This window comes from Castanea sativa, chromosome 8, assembly GCF_040712315.1.
Source record: "Castanea sativa cultivar Marrone di Chiusa Pesio chromosome 8, ASM4071231v1".
In the NCBI taxonomy this organism is placed as follows: domain Eukaryota; kingdom Viridiplantae; phylum Streptophyta; class Magnoliopsida; order Fagales; family Fagaceae; genus Castanea; species Castanea sativa.
The window spans coordinates 21,590,247-21,612,826 of record NC_134020.1 but is presented as its reverse complement, the minus strand read 5'-3'; the positions used below and the strand labels follow the sequence as shown (position 1 = coordinate 21,612,826).

The 22,580-nt window shown below is 34.0% G+C and overlaps 2 protein-coding genes across 3 annotated transcripts; both read right to left on the bottom strand.

The window, feature by feature from the left end:
* Positions 1 to 3,863: 3,863 nt before the first annotated feature.
* LOC142607903 (3-hydroxyacyl-[acyl-carrier-protein] dehydratase, mitochondrial) lies at positions 3,864 to 6,795 on the bottom strand. Of its 2 annotated transcripts, none has more exons than XM_075779563.1 (4): positions 6,672 to 6,795; positions 5,136 to 5,594; positions 4,286 to 4,401; positions 3,864 to 4,190 (listed from the first exon to the last, which is right to left on the bottom strand). In XM_075779563.1, exons 2-4 carry the CDS (start codon positions 5,400 to 5,402, stop codon positions 4,079 to 4,081), a joined length of 495 nt encoding a protein of 164 aa, XP_075635678.1. In that variant the 5' UTR covers positions 5,403 to 5,594; positions 6,672 to 6,795; the 3' UTR covers positions 3,864 to 4,078. The 2 variants fall into 2 exon arrangements, with proteins under 2 accessions (XP_075635678.1, XP_075635677.1); XM_075779562.1 differs by having other exon boundaries at positions 5,136 to 5,636; positions 6,672 to 6,757.
* Positions 6,796 to 7,725: 930 nt separating this feature from the next.
* Positions 7,726 to 10,519, bottom strand: LOC142606639 (adenylate kinase isoenzyme 6 homolog). Its single transcript, XM_075777958.1, has 4 exons — positions 10,370 to 10,519; positions 9,261 to 9,556; positions 8,243 to 8,388; positions 7,726 to 8,143 (listed from the first exon to the last, which is right to left on the bottom strand). The coding sequence occupies exons 2-4, from the start codon at positions 9,462 to 9,464 to the stop codon at positions 7,957 to 7,959; spliced, it is 537 nt and encodes a 178-aa protein (XP_075634073.1). The 5' UTR covers positions 9,465 to 9,556; positions 10,370 to 10,519; the 3' UTR covers positions 7,726 to 7,956.
* Positions 10,520 to 22,580: the final 12,061 nt, after the last annotated feature.

The following is a 22,580-nucleotide window of genomic DNA, read 5'->3' as shown; positions in this document are numbered from 1 at the left end:
CTATACACCTTTGATGGGCTCAAGTGTTGGGCTTAGACTCATTCAAGAAACAATTTTGGGCTTCCATGCCAAGTAGGGTTCAATCATAGGCTTTTGGGCTTAAGTTCATTCATAACATACAAGGTTCAAACAATTATGATGGGCTCAAGCATTGGACTAGAGTCATCATGGTTCAAACAACGGCCAAACACATGCATAATGAAATGCAATTTACATGGACCAACCTAAAGGTAGGTTCTATGGGTCATTACAACATGGGTAGAAGGTAGGTTAAAGGTCCCCACAAGCTAGGACGTCATACCTCCCAACTTGTGACGTTAGAAGCGCCGCATTGGTCTGAACGATACAATTTGTCCCCATGAACCACCATGGTATAACCATGATGATCCTTGTCACGGTGGGTGGTAGGTTCACAGCTGGGTACGCGAGTCTCAAGAAGACTACAATCCACGGCTAATACTACCGGGCTTCTGGGCTTGCACATAAATAAAATAAATTTCATTCAAACAAATGATGCATGACATGCAATATAATAACATATTAAACATATTATATACAAAAAGCAAATAACAAACAATGACATGGTTGGCCACCATGACCTAATTGAAGCTTAGTCCTCAATATTCCCAGTGGAGTCGCCACTGTGAGAGACCGCGCCCCCAGCCTCGACCCCCCTTTTTTATGGAATGTTGGGGCCAAACCCACGTGAATGGGTGGAGTCGTGTTATTGCCTCTCAAAATAGAGATTCAACTGATTATATTTTCCCCTTTTGATTAAGGGTTTTACAATGGAGTCGCCACTTATTTAATTATTGGAATAAATAAGAAAACCAAAATTGAAAAATTCCTCATTTTATTAATTTGAAATTGAATTTACATTGACCACAGGAAATTACATGGCTTTGGTCCTAGGTACAATCTATGATAAAGTATATGACTTTGTTTCCTAGTTACAATCTAGAAATTGAAAAATTACATGGATAAGCATTTGATCTACTAACCCTTAATCTAAGTTCGGATGCTATGTTATAAGGTGGGAAGGTGTTAGACACCCACCTTGCCTGGTGAAACCAGTCTTCTAAACTATGGTGGCTAATATTCATATCATATCATCCAATATGTCAATCAATTTATATGGTGAATTTAATGTGTATGCATGTAATAGATCCTAATTCAATTTATTAATCATTGCATTTGGATTGAAAAATAAATTCTGTGTAGATGGTGATAACCTAGATTCAAGGATTTGAAAGAATTATGAAACAAACATATTTTTCATATTTTTACTGTGGATTTAAGATTAAAACTAATGTTATGCATAAACATATGATGAATGACCAAGAACATGTGAAGAACACATAAGAACATTTGAGAACATTCAAACATATTCAAGGAAATTTAAATAGTTACTATCATGCTTTAATCTTAAATTCTCATCATGACAATACTAAAAAAATAAGATAGGGAAATGGATTATACCTTCATGCAAGATCCATATGATGGAAGAGAAGACTCTTGGTAGAGGTCCTAAGGGTGGAGGAAAAGAAGAGTTAAGAGAGGAAGAGTGAGTTTCACTCAATACCTTAAGTCTTAGGAATACCAAGATATGACAAGACCCCTCAACTTCACTAGAACACAAGAGAGGGGAAGAGAGGGTTTTTCTGTGTCCTGAAATGGAGGAGAAGGGGGTTTATATAGTAGTGGTTGAAGAAATATGAATGGAAGGCCAATTAATAAGGGTTGACAAAGAATCATGAACCTAGACCTCATTTTAGCCTTTGGGGAAATCTGGTGCATTAAATGTAGAGATTGGTGAGAGTGAGGAGCAAGCAAAATTTGGTTTTCCCGTGGCTACTGTAACAGCCTGTAGAGCTAACTTCAAAAAATCATATCTTACTCAATTCTGATCGAAATTGTCTCATTCTTGTGCTCAAATTAAAGCCCCCAGATGTCTAGTTTCTGAAAAAAATTAACTTCATTCACAGATTCAAAATATTCTAAGAGATATAAACAAAATGGTGAGCAGAGGTCATTTGTTAGAAAACAATTTCAGCACAATTAGCATTAATAGATCCCAAATTAGTTTCCAATTAATATTAATAGGCTCCAATAACTCCCATTTCAGACCTAATTAGTTTCAAATTTACCCTAATTAAAAGATAATTGTACAAATTACTCATTGAATGATTAATGTTTAACTATCTAGTTGTGGGGAGTAAAAAGACCCTGATGGAGATGTGGGCCTTTGGCCCATGCTAAGGAAGGTCGACCTGTTCTTAGGTTTAGAACTTGTTAGTACTACGGGTCGGCCCATACGCCGAGGATCCGAGGATCCAGCCGAGGGTGAATTTCTCTTCGGACGGACACCGGAGAACTCGGGACTTCATGGTAAAGGTTAGGGAATGACACGGTCAAGACCAATGGTTAAAGGGGGTAAACCCTTGAATGTCCTAGAAGCATCGATGTTAGAGAAATACCAAAGATAAAGGCTGCCACCTCCACATTAAAGACCCTGCACCTACCACCCTGGCCGCATTAATGGGGAAGTGACACCTGAACAGTGGAAGGGAAACTTCTGGTTACTATTCAAAGGCACTGAGAAAAGAAATATCTAGGCTAAGGGGGAGTTGGGGCAACACGTGTACAAAGTATCAAAAAGATGAGTATTTAAGGAGCAACTTAGAACAGAAATGGGGGTCTCCCTTCTTTGTAATCTAAAAAGAAAAAGAAAAAAGAGAAAGAGAGAATATAAGAACATCTCTCGGCTTACGTCCGAGCAGGTTGATTTACAATATTCCTTGTTGTTTTCAAGTGTTTGCAATCTTTGACTTGTCATTTAATCCTCAAACACTTCTAACCTGGGTTTCAAGCCCATACTCTACAAATTCATATTGTTTAAGGCTCATTGGGCCTGAGCCCGTAACTGTTCTTGGGGCCAGGTGCAATTGTGCACTTACACTAGTTAATTAGGTGTGTGCAACTTTACCATAAAATGTAGTCTTAACCCATCAAATTATGACACATCATTGATCTCAAATTGATTATACTTATAATCAATTGAAATTAATTGTTCATAATCATATATAGTCGGACTCAATTTGTGATAGTGCATCTCGGCCATTAAAATTTGATTTAATGATAACTTTTAATCTGATGGTCCGATTAGGGTTTATGACCAGTCAATTTGATTGTTACAACATCAAAATTATTTTAGTGAAATGAGATTAATGATCTAATGATCAGAATCAAGATGCATATTTCTTAGGTGAAATTATCTTTTTATACTCCATGTAAGGTTAAATGCGAGTTGCAAAATGGGATGTCAACAAACGCACACAATTTTTTATGTATGAACATTTTTCTTCATCCAAGCATCATCTCATAACATGAACATGCATATATGAGTTGATGTGTATGATATGAACATGTTTGGATGCAATGATATAATGCCATGAGATGATGCTTGCTGTCTTCTTGCGATTACATTCAATATCCAAACTTTCAAAAAATGTACGCAATTTTGTACATTAAAAAAGTTGCATTAAAAGTGTAAATACAACTGTATTTATCAAGAGTGTAGTTGCAATTATTTACCCTTGCTTTTCGTGCATTGTTTGACAGCAAAACATTTTTCTTTTAGAAAAATGCTAACAAAAGCCCTTAGAGTATTGGTTAATAATCAATTTAAAGAAAGTATTTATGAAAAAAAAAAACAATTAATATTTTGACAACCTATTTCATTTTTCATAAAAATGGTGTCAAAACTTTTCTAAAATGGATTGTTAACCAATACTCTAAGGGCACTCATTAATATGACCCTTTCTTTTATTTGTTGGAGAGCTTTGACAATATACTCCACTTAATTACTGAAAGCCTGGACTTTTTAATTAGGAATGTCAAAATTGTACATCGGTGCAGAATTCAAAAAGGTTCCTCTCAAAGTATTACTTCCATCCAAGCTCTGTTTAATTCTTTTTAAAAATCCCACAAATAAGAAATTAATAAATACATGGAAGCTAAAGACGCTAAGCAGCTAATTGATCTGCAGCACGTATCTTGAACTATCGAACAATTTTTATCATTCCATTGAATGCACTTGTTCTACTGCAAGCGTAGGTAAAATGGCCATAGCCTCTCCATCAAGAACAAGAATCTCATCATTCCTAAAGCAACTTGTCTTGAATTTTACACTGTATCATATAATCAAACATCCAAGTAATTTGATGGTTAAAATCTCTCTTTAGTTTCAAAAAAATTGAAGAATTGCTTTAGTGATGTAGCTTACATGTATCTTTTCTTGTTTTCTTTCAAACTAATCGCTTGTACCACACCTGCCACCTTGTCTCCAATATAGACTGGCAACTTGAAATTCAAGCTTTGGGAAACATATACAGCTCCAGGCTACATATTAAGCATAAAATTAAAAAACATTAGACTATCTTGAAAAGGACAAGTCTTGCAACTGTGCTTTTCATACCAAAAGGGCTGAAATGTTGTCAGAAACTGAGTCTACAACTAAATTTTTTTTTTTGATAGGTAAAGTCTACAACTCAAATTCCAAGTGATGTTTTGATTAAAATGCCCACAAATGGTGCACCCATGTCGCATAATACCCAAAATCTACAATAACAAACCAAAATCATTTGGCCCAATATTTACCCATTCATCATGTTTATTTACAAAAACACAACCATTGACTACAGCTTAGAATTATAATTCTAAGCTGTTGGTGCCAAAATACATTTCCCGTAATGGAAGATGTGAGTGAGCTATTCATTATGTTGGGATCCATATGAGACCTAAGCTAGTTCACACGTATGAATAGTCTGGATCTTAGTGTTATACAATTGTAGAGAGGAAATATGCAATAATACATTCCTTTTTTTTTCTTTGTTTTAGCTCTAAATGAAATGCTCAGCTACTTCTTGTAGTTGCTCTTCCTTCCAAGAATTACTATAACAGGACAAAGACAAGAAGGCTGTATCAGAAGGAGCAGAGTGGGGAGCGCTAGCCCATTCTCACCCTTTTGATATAATTTTTTTTTGATGGACCCTTTTGATAGTTTACTACAATAATCTGAATACAAAAATTAAAAAGTAAAGAGGTGGTAATAAATTCCAAAAGGTGTGACTTACAAAATGGGAAGAAATTATGCGAGGAAATAGGGCAGCAACAAGCATCCCTTGAACAAGTCTATCTTCGAATCCAGCATTTCGAGCAAGCTCAGAATCAAAATGCATAGGATTTGAATCATGACTCACCTTCGAATATTCAAGGACATCTTCATTTGTAAAAATTCTTGCTTGCCTTAAGATATCTCCAATTTTTAGAACATTAATTGCCGACGAGGAAAAACATCTCAAAGGGAGGACATTGGCTGAAAGTAAACTCCTGATGAACATAGTTGTAGAAGTCTTGAAGAGGTTTTTAAATATTGTCTCTCAGATTCAAATTGAAGCAAAATTCATCTTAATATTCTCAGCCAAGCACGGCCAAATTAGAGGGATTGTATACATTTTAAATGACTTCACCAGTAATAGATTGCACCTCCACAATAGTACAAAAAACTAAGACATCTTTTTGAGTATTTGCATCTGTGACAAAGTAAGAAGCGTAACCATCAACTACATCAACAACTGTGACATGAATATGATATTTGGACAGAATTAGATTCGAGAATAAACATAGAAAGCAAAATTGAGAAAATACCATCTGCAATGACAATAAACTTTGTGAATAGTGTACTTTTTCATGCATACTGATTGACTCGATATATATATATATATATATATATATATATATATATATATATATATATCAATATCTTTTTCATGTTTAAATATAGGCACCCCATTATCTAAAGTCATATCAACATCCTAAATCCATAAAAATCTTAAGACTCTCTCATTTGAAATGACTCATTACAACTTAAGAATTACACTATTTGCTTGAGTTCTAGTTCTAGACTTTGCTCAACTCTATAACTTTCATATGTAGACAAATACTTCGTAATCATTCAGCTCCATCAAAACCCAATTCCTCCATATTCAATTGTCTGTTTTGACCACCTTAAACCACATTCACTTGAAAATCACGAATCAGATTATAATAGTGGGTCAAATAAAATTACATGGAACTCTTAGTTGAGCAGCAAATCCACCATAACCTCCTAACCAAAAGTTGCACCACACAACTAATTGCATAATAAAGAGAACTCTAACTCTTTACCCCTGGAAACCATTGTTTTGGCCAAAAGGGGAGAACCTTAGTATTGTTAAAGGAACACCCTTTAGTCTATGCATAACACAAGACCCTAAAAGAGTTTACATTTAAAAAACACAAAAGTAATGGGAATAGCATTTCAAATATAGCTTTTACATTCAATCTCCAATCCGTCCTAGGCATCAACCATGAGACAAGGAAATAAGAAAAAACAAGGCACCATATTGTTACCTAATAAATGCCTATAAATAAGCCAGAGAGAGATTTGGGTAAAGGGTGTATCTATGGGTACATTTGCTGCATAAGCATTTTATCGAACATGTAAAGTGCAGTAGTTGTACAAGTGTTCGATTCAGGAAGTTGAAAGATTAGTTGAGAATGGAGTATGAGAAGAAATTTTGGAACATTTTTAATAGAGTGAGTGATTGGGAAAATACTAAATAAATTACCTTAAATCCAAAAGCTACGCTGTTTCACGCCTCTACTGTTCTATATTATAGCTGGTGCGAATGTGAACGGCCCTCGTTTCTTTCTTTCGCGTTTGGCGCGGCAGCTGCATTCTTTATCAAGGCGATCAAATGGGCCTTGAGGTGGGCCCAAAGTCCGAGATTTAAAATAATAAAAAAAAAATTTGAGAAAATTTTAAATTTAATAGTTACATTGGAATTTTGGAAACCAATGATGTAAACTTGGAAGTTATTGACACACCAAAATGTGCCAATCAATTAAGGTACAATAAAATTTCAATTTATGACATTTACTCCATAATGATTGTTCTTTATTATTAGGCTAAGATATCGATTAGTTTTTAGTGTAGGTAGAAATCAAACCTTATATCTCTTATTTAACTACAAGAGACTTTACCAATAGAGCAAATTGAAACAAACTTTTTTCAATTAACTCAAAAAATGGGTCAAGTGTCTCATTGAAATATAATGAAGTCCCCATGGTTTAAAAAAACACCATTTTGAGGGAAGTTTTATCGCTTTAATAGATGCTCCAGTATACTCTCCTCATGGTTAAATAATAATAATAATAATAATAACAACAAAAAATCATACAACATTTTGAGAGTCATCATCAATGACTTTTGTTGAAGGGTTTATACACAGCAAAAATAAGGTTGAAGGGTATATAAATTGGCTTTGAATTTCGTGCTCAGTCAAACTTGGGAGATCAAGCCAACAGAAAGAACAGGGCTAGCAGATTTTCAAATGAGAGAGAGAGAGAGAGAGCACATTCCTATACACAATCTAGATACCTGACTCTTCGTATAAGTAGAACTAACAGATACCCCAAAACTACAGCTAAAATACGATACCAAACCAACAGATACCCCTAAACTACAGCTAAAATACGACACCAAAATTCTACACAAATCCCCCATAACAAATTTCTTTTCACCAGCTATCTCTAATTAAAGGGAATGTAACATCCTTTTAAGTCAGGATCTATATCGTAAGAGTAAACATTGCAACTCATTAATTGAAATGAATATCTAAATTAGGTCAAAATATATGAAATAATATAAAACATTTTCTATATAAAATAGTAACTTATACAGCTGAATTCTGAAGAAAACTTTATTTTATAGTAGTCTTATCATCGCCTAAATCTGCTTCAAGCAAACTATGCTAAAAACACCTACTCAACTCAAGCAGGGACTAGTGCCCTTGATAACTAGAATTACATGGCAAACAACAACGGACAGAGGGGAGAGATGATGTGATGTGGCTAGGAAGCAGGGTGCCAACTTCCCACCCAATCTGTTAAACTCGCAACATTTCTGGAAATGTCTTCAATTGTATCACTCTTTAATGCCACCACAATGTCCTCTGGATAACTTTCTTTCGCCTCTTGGAGCAGAACTTGGAAGATTTCACACTCAATGTTGTTTGAGAGCTTTGAACCTGTGTAACCTCTGTCACAGAAATGGTTTTTGAGACAATAAGATTAGAGGGAGGGATCAAAAAACAAGTTGAAGATAAAGTGACAAGGAAAAAAGTAAAGCTGGCACAACCTCCTACTCAAGCGATCATACAACACTGTGTTGTCGGTCTGAAGCACAACTACTCGATCAAACCAACGCTCGGGAAAGAAATCACAGCCATGGTAGTCCACAATGTTCCCCCCTTCTTCCATCAAATCCTCAAGCTCATCACAAACCTGCAAAATAAGCATGCTATAACTGGTACCATCACCTAAACAATGCACATATACAGCACTGAACCCCACCTCCCTCCTTGAGAAAGCGGGAGGAGGGGGGGAGCCATTTGGTTCCAAGACCATCAGCTATCTTACATTGTTAATTTTAAATTACATATCCCTGTTTATTCAGAATACCATGAATCTTCATATAGTAACATTGATTCTACATAACCATTAGTCGGCAAGAAATTGTGTCAAAAACCTCTCCAATTAGTAAACCATCATAAACCACTCAGGAGGTAAAGTTGAACACCAACATTCAAAAACCCTACGGCAGGATGACAAAAGCAAATGTTTGCTTCATTCAGATGAACCCATGCTCTCTCTGCTATTGCAAGACAAGATATACAATATATCCCTTATTATTATTTTACTGAACAATGTATCCCAGCTTAATGTGGAGACATCAAAGTCTCATCAAGTGCATAAACAAATGCCTGTATCAAATGAACACAAATATTAGTGTAGTTCTACAATTTTCACAAGTATGAAGTTGGTTTTAAGCCCCAAACATCTCAAACAATCTTTTCATCTAAAACTTTTGTGTAAACTTTTCTTCAAACTCCATTTTTCTTGACTTCCCAAGACATTCTGCATATGGCAGACTTAAAACGATACGTTTTAATTACCTCAAATCCAATTTATTTATTCAGTTTTAAGTGTATAGTTCATGTATAACAAAGTTAAATCCTCAACTTTGAACTTTTTTGATCTAAATTATTCCTTCAGCATCAAATGTAAAAATTTCAATATAAAAAACCAACTGCCCTCTACGTATCACAGCATATATAGAAACAAGTACAATAAGAAATATGGTTTTATAAGATTACGAGGTCTTCATTGATGAGGTAACAGTCAAGCTCGTCATCCCAGCCATCATGGAGGTTCTTCTCCTTGACCAAATCACCGATGATGATGTGGCGGAGCTGGGTGGCTTCTGCTAAAGCAGATGATGTCGTTGTCTTGCCTGTCCCAGGCGTCCCTGTCACCAGAATGTTCGGCCCCCTCTTTCTCACACTACCGTTTTGTGCCATGGAATTGAGTCCCTACTGCTTTGGTTATCTTAGTCACTTTCAGACCGTTCTGTCAGTGCTTGTTCTACTTCTATGTCTGACTAGCTATTAACCTGTGCCACACACAAAATAGAATTAGATCAAGTACATAAACGTATATAATTCAAGATTATCTACATAATATCAGTTCTCTTATATATACAAAAAAGAAGAAACTAAATATTTTTTTTTAAAAGTAATAAGTCAAAATTAAAAAGTTTTGAATTTTTTTCATTACATGTAAAATGTAATGAATATTTATTTTAAAGCTTATTAGAAATTATATTTGAGAAACTTCTAATGTAATACAAACTGATGTAAATCTTTAAGTCTCTTTAATCTAATAAAACTTTGTACTATTTTATTAGAAAAAAAAATCATCACAATTCCCTTAGAAAAACCCAAACAAGAGGAGCACACTACAAACTAGAAAACCTTCAACAACCAAGCAAACTTCTAATTGCACCAATACAGATTTCAAATATGCTAAATACAATCCAAATCACCAAAAAGAGTCCATTTGGGAGCCTAAGAGCAACCACATCAGTCCGTTTCGCAACAGCTTATACAAACGCACCCAAAACACATTACATCAATTAAGCAAAACAATCTAAAACGCATTGCAACACATACCAGAAAATACAAGCAATAAAAAGAAAAAAAAACCCATAAAACAATTTAATTGAAATAATAAGTCCATTGAAATGTAATGAAATTAGGTATCCATGTTTCTATATGAGCTTAGATTGAATAAAAATATGCTACTGAGTATAGGTTGCAGTTGGAAGTAGGTCATGAATAAGAAATGTTTGATAAATAACAGAACTAGAAATAAACAGATATTGAATTCACATGCAAACAATGTCTTTTGAAAGAGAAATTCATACCTGCGACGGCTACAGGTAGTTGCGGTGAAGACTGAAGTGTATCGACGGGAATTTCTTGGATTAGGGAAATTAGGGATTTGGTTTGGGGCACCGAATTGGAATTTTCGGGGAATTCGGTCCATTACCATTTGGGAGGTTTTCTTTAGGCCCGATTTTTTCAAACATAGACTCGAGTTATAAGTATCGGCCCAAGTCAAAAGGCTCTAACTCTAAGGTTTTTTTTTTTTTTTTTTTTAAAAAAAAATTTTAATTTGGATAGTTAGAATGAAAATGATACTATTTGAACCTGGATATTTTCATTTTAAAGACTAAGAAATGTCAACTAATTGAATAAGTTTTTTGACAACAAGCTGTTAGGCTTAAATTTAAACAAATAGTAGTGTTGGTTTAGAATCTAACAATACGCAATGAATTGAATAGATTTTTTTTTTATAAAAGAATTTTAATTTAATTGTTGTGGAAGGAGAGGATTCGAATTTTGAATGTTTGACTTCGTTAAAAAGACCAAGGTGTACTATTTGACCTATAAGAATTTTTACATCTGAATTGAGCTTCTAACAATCTTATTTTTTACTTATAAAATTAAAAACAATTTTATTTTTATACATTCAGCACATGCCAGTGATGGCTTCAAAAATTTTTCTTAGGGTGTTCCTTAAGAAGCAAAAATTATACAATCTAATAAAAAGAGAAATTCATATATTGACAACAATAAACTATAAGTTCATTTGAAATATTAATAAAATTATTAATTATTGTTGTTTAGTTGCTTCATTAATTTGTTTGTCTTTTATAATCTATAATTTGTTATATTGTTGTTTTATTAATTATAAAATTATTAATTGTTGTTTAACCTAACATAATTTAATTTGTTTGTCTTTTATAATGTATTGGTTAATTAAATTATTAATTATTGTTTATTAGTTGCTTTCCCTCATTAATTATTGGTTAATTAAATTATTGTTTATTAGTTGCACTAGCACACACCCCATGTGCATTTACTTCCACCAATTCAAATATCCCACCCCGACCCCATGCCTCCATCCACCCCCCACTTAACAGACAAGTCCCATGGCCCCTAATCACAAGAGTCAATCATATAAATTCACAATCACAAATCGCAATACACTAAAAGACAAACTTAGTAACTCACCAACACCAACAGATAAAGTCAAAACAGGGGCAAATAAATATTAACAAAGTTATAAAGTAAAGCTAAGCAATCAGCCAATCACAGTTCAAAGAAAAACAGATAAAGTCTTAAAAAGAGAGAGAGACTCTCATTTCACTTTTTGTCTTCAGATAAAAAGAGAGAGACAGAGACAAAGAGTCTCAGACCACTCACCATTGTATATGTAAGAGAGATATCCATTAACCCATATATGTAAGTGAGAAAAAGAGAGAGAAGTAAAGTGTAAAGATGAAATACCTTGAGGTTGAGGGAGCAGGGAGGCCTGAGGCTGAGGGGTGGCACCATCAGGGACTCGGGCAACATGTTGAGGCGAGGAAGACCGATCTCCGATCCAATTGGACCGATCTCCGATGCCTGATGTGCTCTGGAGCTTAAGTTTGAGGCTTGATGTGCTTTGGAGCTCGCGCCGTCCATTGGTTATTGTTGTTGATGACTGATGAAGTTTTTTTTTTCTTTAGGTTAGGTTTCTGGTTTCAGTTTTTGCTTTACTTGATGAATTGGCGAACGCGTAAATTGGGTTTTTGTTTTTGTTTTTTTTTTAGTTGAGAATCTATGAGTTTGCAATCATCTGTAATCTGTTGGGTTTGCTTCTTGTTTTTTTTTTTTTTTTTTTTTCTTTAGATTGGGTTTGTTTTACCATATGTTGTTTAGGATTGATGTTAGGCTTTTTTTCCTTTGGTGAGCTTGCTCTATTACAATTTTATTTTATTTTTCAAATTTTAGTTCAAAATTTTTTTTGGGCTTTTTTTTTTTCGCTTGAAAGTAGAACAAATAAATAAAAAAATTATTTGAGGGGGTTTCCTAATTTTGCTTGAGGGCGTTCCTAATTTTTTTTAAGGATAAACAAATAAAATTTTTTATATTATTATATATAAATTTTTTTTAGGGTGTTCCTAGAACACTCTGAATTGAACGTGACACCGTCACTGGCACATGCATCATCTCGCAATATGAGATGAGTGAAGGAAAAATTTTGGTTTTGCATCTCATACAAAACCTACAGCGGAAACAACGAACTAGGATCTATTTCATTCATGATTGATAACGTGCACTATGTAAATTTCAGAATTTAAGAACAAGATAGCGTACCTTGGTGTGGAGAAATTCAAAACAAAGATTAGAAGCACTTGGGAACACTTTTAATCTTCACTCCAATTCCACTTTACGCCCAAGATGTGTGGTCTCTCAATCAGTTTTTCAAAGGGAGAATGAAAGTGTGTCTCGCACACTGTTTCTTTTTCTTTTCTAATCTCTTCTAATAAAAATTCTGTATGTTTCTCCCTTTATAACTAACTGATTATCTAATTGGGTAGGCCCATTGGGCCTTTCCAATTGGGCTTTAGTGTGTAGCTTGGAGTGGGACCAAAAGGGACCAATAAGACACTAGCTCCAATGGGCCTTGGGCTTTTCCGTCAACTCTTGACAAGTCCAAAGTTACCATTAATTATATTTAATACCACTATATAAATATAATTGCACTCTAAGCCTTATTTATAAATTATATCCCAAGACTTTATTATACACGTAACCCCTTCATAAAATATTCGTAGTAACACAAAGTCATAAATGTAGACTGCCACTTTGTAAATTACTATATCTTATCCTTGAGTACCCGATTTAATTCTTTAAAGTTATTCATTATATATTTATGAAATCCAATTTCATAAATATATACTTTAGCAATTTTTTACTAAAGTGGTTAGGCCTAACTCTCTGAATAACTGAACCATTAAACTTATTTCAAGGGAATATTTTATATCTCCATCAAGAGACTATGAATTCCATCTTAAGAATATATGTTCCATCAACACTAAATGTGGCTGCCCAACATTCTGAGGTTTTGACCGTCACTTCAGATCTCACTCCTGATATATCAAAGCAACCTACACTTCATGATCAGGTCCATTATTCTCTCAGGATTAAGAGTTCATGCAAATAGAAGTCGTGAGATTTATTATTCATTTGACAGTCGTTAGAAGAATAATAAATCTCACAGCGGTCCAGTTCAATATGTTTCAACTCTTAAAACATATCAACATATCAACTAGAAGTTTCCACTTCCATGATCAAGATAAATCATCATAGTTGACACGTTATAGTCTTCGCAGATGAAATGCCCAATTTCATCACCGACTACAAACTATAAATTCTGAGTTTACAAAGAACTTGTGATTTACATCTTCTGTGACTTTTCACATAAATCACATACAATGCATCTCATGGACTATATGATAATGTCCCATATTCACGTTACCATTATTTTAGATAATAATAAAATAACTTAATCACTCACAATATAAAGTCATACATCATGTCATATATAATGTCATACATAATATCATACATAGCATCATACAATAGGATTTAAGGGCACTAATCCTAACAATCTCCCACTTGCCCTAAAGACTATTGTGCACTAATCTAACTCCCATTTCCTCCAAATGTGACTCGAAAGTCCTTTAAGGCAAGGCTTTGGTAAAAGGATCTGCTAGATTATTTGCACTTTCAATCTTTGCTACCACAACATCTCCACGAGCAACAATGTCTCGAATGATGTGGTATTTCCTCTCAATGTGCTTTCCTTTCTTGTGATTCCTTGGATCTTTGGATTGTGCAACCGCTCCACTATTGTCACAAAACAATGTGATGGGAACTTGCTTCATTCTCACTACACCAAGATCATAAAGGAATTTCTTCAGCCAAACAGCCTCCTTTGCTGCTTCACAAGCAGCAACGTACTCGGCTTCCATGGTGGAGTCCGCAATACAAGATTTCTTAACGCTCCTCCAACTTATGGCTCCACCTCCCAAGGTGAAAACGCATCCTGAAGTGGATTTTCTGAAATCTAGATCTGACTGAAAGTCTGAATCTGTATAGCTAATGGGAATCAAATCCTCACTATGGTAAACAAGCATATAATCTCTCGTTCTCCTAAGATACTTGAGAATATGCTTTACAGCTTGCCAATGTTTTGGTCCTGGATTTGATTGATATCGGCTGACCATGCCAACTGAATAACAAATATCTGGTCTAGTACAAAGCATGGCATACATAAGACTTCCCACTGCAGAAGCATAAGGAACTTGTCTCATCATATTTTCTTCCTCTTGAGTCTTAGGCCTTTGGTCATCAGACAGAGGAACTCCATGTCTAAAAGGAAGCAATCCTTTCTTGGAGTTTTGCATGCTAAACCGTTCTAGAACCTTATCTATATATCCAGCTTGTGATAAGCCTAACATCTTATTCTTGCGATCTCGCCAAAGCTTGATTCCTAGAATAAAGTTAGCCTCACCCAAGTCCTTCATATCAAATTGGCTTGACAACCAAACTTTAACCGATGACATTACCCCTACATCGTTTCCAATGAGTAGAATATCATTAACATAAAGCACTAGGAACATTACTACTTTGTCTCGATGCCTTTTGTACACACATGGTTCATCAAGATTTTGTTCAAAACCAAATGACTTAATTGCTTGATCAAATCTGATGTTCCATGACCTAGATGCTTGTTTAAGTCCATAAATGGACCTATTCAATTTGCATACCATATGCTCTTGGTTCTTTGTTATGAAACCTTCTGGTTGCAATATGTATATTTCTTCTTCAAGATTTCCATTAAGAAATGCAGTCTTGACATCCATTTGCCAAATCTCATAAGAGAATTCTGATAGATTTAAGCATGACTACTGGCGAAAAAATTTCATCATAATCAATACCTTCTTTTTGTGTATACCCTTTCGCCACTAGTCTTGCTTTAAAGGTTTCAACCTTTCCATCTATCCCTCTCTTCCTCTTGTAAATTCATTTGCAACCAACAGGTTTAATGCCGTTAGGCGCCTTTACAAGATCTCATACATGATTGGAATCCATAGAATCCAATTCAGATTTCATAGCTTGGACCCAATGATGTGCATCTATATCATTCATTGCTTCATCATAAGTGTAAGGATCCGATTCAGCCTCTTCTGAGATAGCCTCATAAGTTTCTCCCAAACTTATGAATCTTATAGGAGGCCGAATAATTCTCCCACTACGACGAGGCACCTGTGTACTAGACATCTTATGAGTAGTATCTTGTGGTGTATCTAATACAGTCACATCATTCCTAGTTTCATCCATTGGTTGTTCAACTACAGGTTCATTCATTTCAACCAAGACAACTCTACTTCTCGGAGTAAAATTATTCATATAGTCATTTTTCAAGAATTTGGCATTTGTGCTAACAAACACTTTATTATCCTTATAACTATAGAATAAACCTCCAACTGTTCCTTTTGGATACCCTACAAAAAATACCACTTCTGTTTTAGACTGTAACTTGTCAGACTTTCCTTTCAACACATGTGCTGGACAACCCCAAATGTGGAGATGTCTCATACTAGGCTTACGCCCATTCCACAACTCTACAGGTGTTTTAGGAATAGACTTCGAAGGTACTAAATTCAGAAGATACATTGCAGTATTTAAGGCATATCCCCAAAAAGAAATTGGTAGAGTCGAATAACTTAACATGGACCTAACCATATCTAAAAGAGTCCTATTCCTTCTTTCTGCTACACCATTTTGTTGTGGAGTTCCAGGTGCAGTCAATTGGGATATAATCCCATTTTCAGTCAAGTAATCCTTAAAATCACCAAGAAGGTATTCGCCACCTCGATTAGATCGAATGGCCTTTATGTGTTTACCTAATTGATTTTCAACTTCAGCCCTAAACTCTTTGAACTTTTCAAAGGCTTCGGACTTCCGTTTCATTAGGTACACATAACCAAATCTCGAGTAATCATCAGTGAAAGTAATGAAATACTCATAGTCACCTCTTGCTTGGATTGACATTGGACCACATACATCTGAATGTACTAGTTCTAGCAAATCTTGGGCTCTTCTACCCTTTGCATTAAAAGGTCGTTTGGTCATCTTACCTTCCAAACAAGATTCGCAAACTGGAAAACCATCAAAGTCCATGGGCTGTAAAAGTTCATCTTTGATTAGTCTTTGAATCCTATTTGAATTAATATGACCTAAACGCAAGTGCCATAGATATGCATCACTAGTAGAAGGAAACTTTCTCTTTAATGATTTCACATGAGAGTTACTATCTAATTCAGAATTGTATAATTCATGCTTATCAGGAGTTAAAATATAAAGACCATCCACAATATTGCCAGAACAGATAAATACTTTATCCTTCTTTATTACAACATTGTCTTTCAGGATAACACAATATCCATGTTTACCTAAGTAAGTTGCAGAAATTAAATTCTTACGAACATTAGGTACATACAAACAGTCTTCCAATATTAAAACTCTAGACTTAAAACACAAATTAAATACTCCAACAGCCTTCAACCGGAATCTTGCTCCCATCGGCCCAAAGTAAGAAATAGTTCTCCCTCATTCAACTTTCTCTGTCTCCTCGGAACCCCCGCAAAGAATTGCGGATATGATTAGTACAACCTTTGAATCCACACACCAGGAATCGTTGGATTCCCCGTACCAAAAATATTTCAAGAAGAAATGAACTTTTCATACATTTATTCTTGGCAGCCTTGAATGTTGGACAATTCCTCTTCCAATGTCCTTTCTTACCACAATGGAAACACTTTCCTTTGGTTTTCTTTCCTTTGTTGGCAACCCCTAAGGCAATTTGTTTACCATTTTTCTTAGTGAAGTCCTTCTTCTTCTTACCCTTGCCTTTCGACTTAGGTTGAGAAGTAGAAGCTTCACCCACATTGGCTTCAACACTAGAAGTACCAAGGATGCCTTCCGCCGCCACTAACTCATTCATTAATTCAGACAAAGAATAAATCTTTTGTTCATATTATAATTGAGTCTGAATTCCTTGAATGATTCTGGTAGTGACTGGAGTATCATATCCACTTGGGATTCTCCATCAATGTCGGCACCTAAAACTTCTAATGTGTTCAGATTAGCAATCATCCTAAGACAATGCTCCCTCACTGAACTTCCTGCAGCCATTTTGGTATTATAAATTTGCCTCATGGTTTCTTGCTTTGCAGAACGACCTTGCTCACCAAACATCTCCTTCAGACTATGCATTATGTCCGAAACAAGTTCTACATCCTGCATTTGATGTTGTAGAACATTTGAGATAAATGCTAGGATGTAGCATTTGGCCATCTCATTAGATTTCTGCCAACGATCATATCGCTGTTTTTTCTCAAGAGGAGCATCTAATGAAGGAAAGGTGGGACATGGTTGAGTAAGCACATACTTGTGCTCTTCAGCAGTAAGAACAAAATCCAAATTTCTTTTCCAATCAACATAGTTGGATCCAGTCAGTTTGTTTTGGTTAAGAATATAAACAAGTGGGCTAAATGATGCCATGACAAAATCTGAAAATAATAAACATGAATATAATAAGTAAATTGGACATTATCAATTTAGCATAAAAGCATATAATATGGAACCTTAATAAAACCATAAAATAACATATGCAACGACAACCCAATCTCATATTCAATATCCCTCAGCATAGAGTGAACATAAAATACTATGATTGATTGAGAACTATTCTCATTATTAGCACTATCATGATAACTCTTATCAAATACTAATAATATGCCGTTTTATATTTAGCCTCTAAGTAATAATAGTAAGAACTCAGCATAGAGGATACTATAATACTTAGTCTAGTGTATACCATTGTCTAGAATCATGTGTAACCACATTTCATTCCTTTAACATGCTTATTTTGTAGTACCATGATAAAACACCCTCCGCATGGAATGCAAAGCTCGAAACTAAGACAAGGTGTTTATCAAACCACTATAAACCAAGAAATTCAATCTTGTAGGACCATGAAATAAATACTCTCCGCATGGAATGCTAAGCTCGAGGCAAAGACAAAGTATATATTTCACACTACTATGAACCAACAATGGAGGCCGTGAGATCCAACCCTTGAATCTCTCTCCCACTAGATATTTTAAAATAAAGGTTTTTAAGATTAAGAACCATAATAATGCTAGACACGTTGAAAAAATAATCCTAATCTAATTAGGAATAAATTTCATTAAACTAGCATTAACGTATATAAAAATATATATATATATATATATATATATATATATATATAACGTAATAAAAACCCTTATTACATATAAAAATTCATATTATATTATATATAATATAATATACCAATTAATATATGTAATATATATTTAATTACATTATATTATATTATATATATATATATATATATATAAAACGTAATAAAAAACTCATATATTATAAAACAATATTATATTATATATATAATATAATATATAATATATGATTATTATATTATATTATATATATACAACAATGGTACTTTTAGATGGTAAAATCTACATACACGGATTCCATATTTCTCCATGGCATAAATGACAAAAGATGCAAGCCATGCATTGATTGCCAAAAGACAAACTCATGTACAAGGCAAAACTAACATGTGGATTCAAAAGCCATGCATACGTACCAATTGGAAGTTAATATAATGAAATGGTAGTTTTTTTTTTTTTTTTTTTAAATAACTACCATCCATTTCAATAACCACCTATCCATCCGTATGGAACATGTATAGAATGTAAAAAATGGTTATCATTTTGAATGTGCCCATACATATTTCAATGGCTATAAAGCATTAACATTCAATCATATTCTTCCATTAATGGTTATAGAATCAATGACCAATCCGTGCATATGCAGAACAATACATCACATATATTTATCAATGCACACAAAATTTTTGGAATAATATCTTTATGTAGAAATTTGAAAACACAAAGATATCGGTTTTCTTAAATTCTAAAATCCAATCACACGCTATACAATCATGATATGAAAACACGTTCGATACCAATTGAAGGAAAAATTCGGTTTTGCATCTCATACAAAACCCACAATGCAAGAACGAACTAGGATCTATTTCATTCATGATTGATAACGTGCACCATGTAAATTTCAGAATTTAAGAACAAGATAGCGTACCTTGGTGTGGAGAAATTCAAAACAAAGATTAGAAGCACTTGGGAACACTTTTAATCTTCACTCCAATTCCATTTTACGCCCAAGATGTGTGGTCTCTCAATCAGTTTTTCAAAGGAAGAATGAAAGTGTGTCTCACACACCGTTTCTTTTTCTTTTCTAATCTCTTCTAATAAAAATTCTGTATGTTTCTCCATTTATAACTAACTGATTATCTAATTGAGTTGGCCTATTGGGCCTTTCCAATTGGGCTTTAGTGTGTGGCTTGGAGTGAGACCAAAAGGGACCAATAAGACACTAGCTTTAATGGGCCTTGGGCTTTTCCGTCAACTCTTGACAAGTCCAAAGTTACCATTAATTATATTTAATACCATTATATAAATATAATTGCACTCTAGCCCTTATTTATAAATTATATCTCAAGACTTTATTATACACGTAACCCCTTCATAAAATATTCGTAGTAACACAAAGTCATAAATGTAGACTGCCACTTTGTAAATTACTACATTTTATCCTTGAGTACCTGGTTTAATTCTTTAAAGTTATTCATTATATATTTATGAAATCCAATTTCATAAATATATACTTTAGCAATTTCTTACTAAAGTAGTTAGGCCTAACTCTCTGAATAACTGAACCATTAAACTTATCTCAAGGGAATATTTTATATCTCCATCAAGAGACTATGAATTCCATCTTAAGAATATATGTTCCATCAACACTAAATGTGGCTGCCCAACATACTGAGGTTTTGACCGTCACTTCAGATCTCACTCCTGATATATCAAAGTAACCTACACTTCATGATCATGTCCATTATTCTCTCAGGATTAAGAGTTCATGCAAATAGAAGTCGTGAGATTTATTATTCATTTGACAGTCGTTAGAAGAATAATAAATCTTACAGCGGTCCAGTTCAATATGTTTCAACTCTTAAAACATATCAACATATCAACTAGAAGTTTCCACTTCCATGATCAAGACAAATCATCGTAATTGACACGTTATAGTCTTCGCAGATGAAATGCCCAATTTCATCACCGACTACGAACTATAAATTCTGAGTTTACAAAGAACTTGTGATTTACATCTTCTGTGACTTTTCACATAAATCACATACAATGCATCGTAAAATTTATATGATAATGTCTCATATTCACGTTACCATTATTTTAAATAATAATAAAATAACTTTATCAATCACAATATAAAGTCATACATAATGTCATACATAATATCATACATAGCATCATACAATAGGATTTAAGGACACTAATCCTAACAATGAGAGACATCATGCGTTTACTAAATCCATGAGATTATTATTGTTTCTCCACTCACATCCAAACATACATAGCAAGATGATATTGAAAGTGAGTGAACATCACATTAATGAATTGTACGAAATTTTTGTCATTAGATTGACAGCCTTAATTTTAACTTTGTTCACGCCTGAAGCATGATGGATTTGAATCTCCTGTCTCCAAGCTCTTTGACAATGAGAGCAGGGGAACAAAGTGAGAGAGAGCCCAAAATGTTTTCAGCTATTTTTATGTAATTTTTCATTGACTATAGAAAACTTTTTCTATTGTCTAACATTTTCAGATGCACAAAACATTTTATGCAAAAAGGCTACATTTTGTACCATAGTCCCTCTTACTATACGAGGAGTAATTTCTTTTTTAAAAATAATTCAATAATGTTTGGCTAAAAGTTCTTAGCTTTTAGTTTTTTGCTTTTTTTTTTTTTTTTTTTTTTTTTTGTCTCGGCCTTTTTTGGAAAATTTTTTAAACAAAATTAACTTTTTTGGAAAAAAAAATAAAAAAGAATGATAGCTTTTAAATACGTATTTTTAATATAAAAGTAATCAAAAACTTATATCTCTTTATAAACACTATGCAAATAAGCTACCGAAAACTATAATGTTCCCAAATACACAACCATGTTTGCTCTATGCCAACAAATAATTCTCCCTCTCTTTTGCGGAGTTCATGATCCCAAATAGCTACAATGACTAAAATGAAAATACGTCTTGCGGTTTATTAGCTTTCCCTAGGAAAGCATCAATGATAATTATATTTTTTATAAACACTATGTAAATAAGCTACCAAAAACTACAATGTTCCCAAATGCATGCCAACAAATAATTCTCCCTCTCTTTTGCGGAGTTCATGATCCCAAATAGCTACAATGACTAAAATGAAAATACGTCTTGCAGTTTATTAGCTTTCCCTAGGAAAGCATCAATGATAATTATATTACGTTGCAAATTCAAGGGGCTATTTCTGAATGCAGGCCAAGCTTCAACTTTGTATGAGTCAAATGACAACCACAATATGCACGCTTATGCTTGCACACATCACCTATGAGGACACACAGTCACACACACCCACACGAAAGAGAGAGAGAGAGATGGATATGATAATGAAAAGTTAGCAATCAGCTAATAATCAATTTTACAACAATGAATCATCACCTACAACAGATACATTTGATGCATAAATAAGACATATAATACATAATTATAGCACATCCCTAACAACAGACCCAACAGCTAGCCCATATGGCTCTGGTTAGCATATACGGCAAAGAAGCTTGAAAAAAACTGTAGCCTCTTTGCGTACAGGTTGCATGATCTGCTTACTGCAACATCATTGAGGAAGCTGATCAAAGCAATGTAGGAGAAGGTCAGCGCTTCAGTGGTGGCGCCACGTTTGGTTCAGGGTGTTCCCCTGACCAAAAAAAAACAAAAAAATTATATATAATAATTTAAAATTTTGTACTTATCTACCCTTAAAAAAAAATTAGAAACACCCTCAAAAAATTTAGGAACACCCTCAAATCTTTTTATACCAAACAAATTTTGAACTAAAATCTAAAAAAAAAAAAAAAAAAATTTGTAACAAAAAATCTTTAAAAAAAAAATTTGTAACAGAAAATCTAAAAAAAAAAATTGTAATAGAGAATATGTGAAAAAATGATTATAAAATAAGAAATATCTCTTAATTTGGGCGAGGAGCCGAT

Coding starts and splice junctions, on each gene's coding strand:
- LOC142607903 (XM_075779563.1), bottom strand. CDS start 5,402: ATGTTCATCAGGAGTTTACTTTCAGCCAATGTCCTCCCTTTGAGATGT. Junction 4,402..5,135: donor GCATAATTTCTTCCCATTTT/GTAAGTCACACC, acceptor CTTAATATGTAG/CCTGGAGCTGTATATGTTTC. Junction 4,191..4,285: donor GAAAACAAGAAAAGATACAT/GTAAGCTACATC, acceptor TATATGATACAG/TGTAAAATTCAAGACAAGTT.
- LOC142606639 (XM_075777958.1), bottom strand. CDS start 9,464: ATGGCACAAAACGGTAGTGTGAGAAAGAGGGGGCCGAACATTCTGGTG. Junction 8,389..9,260: donor ACCTCATCAATGAAGACCTC/GTAATCTTATAA, acceptor CTTATTTTGCAG/GTTTGTGATGAGCTTGAGGA. Junction 8,144..8,242: donor TATGATCGCTTGAGTAGGAG/GTTGTGCCAGCT, acceptor TTTCTGTGACAG/AGGTTACACAGGTTCAAAGC.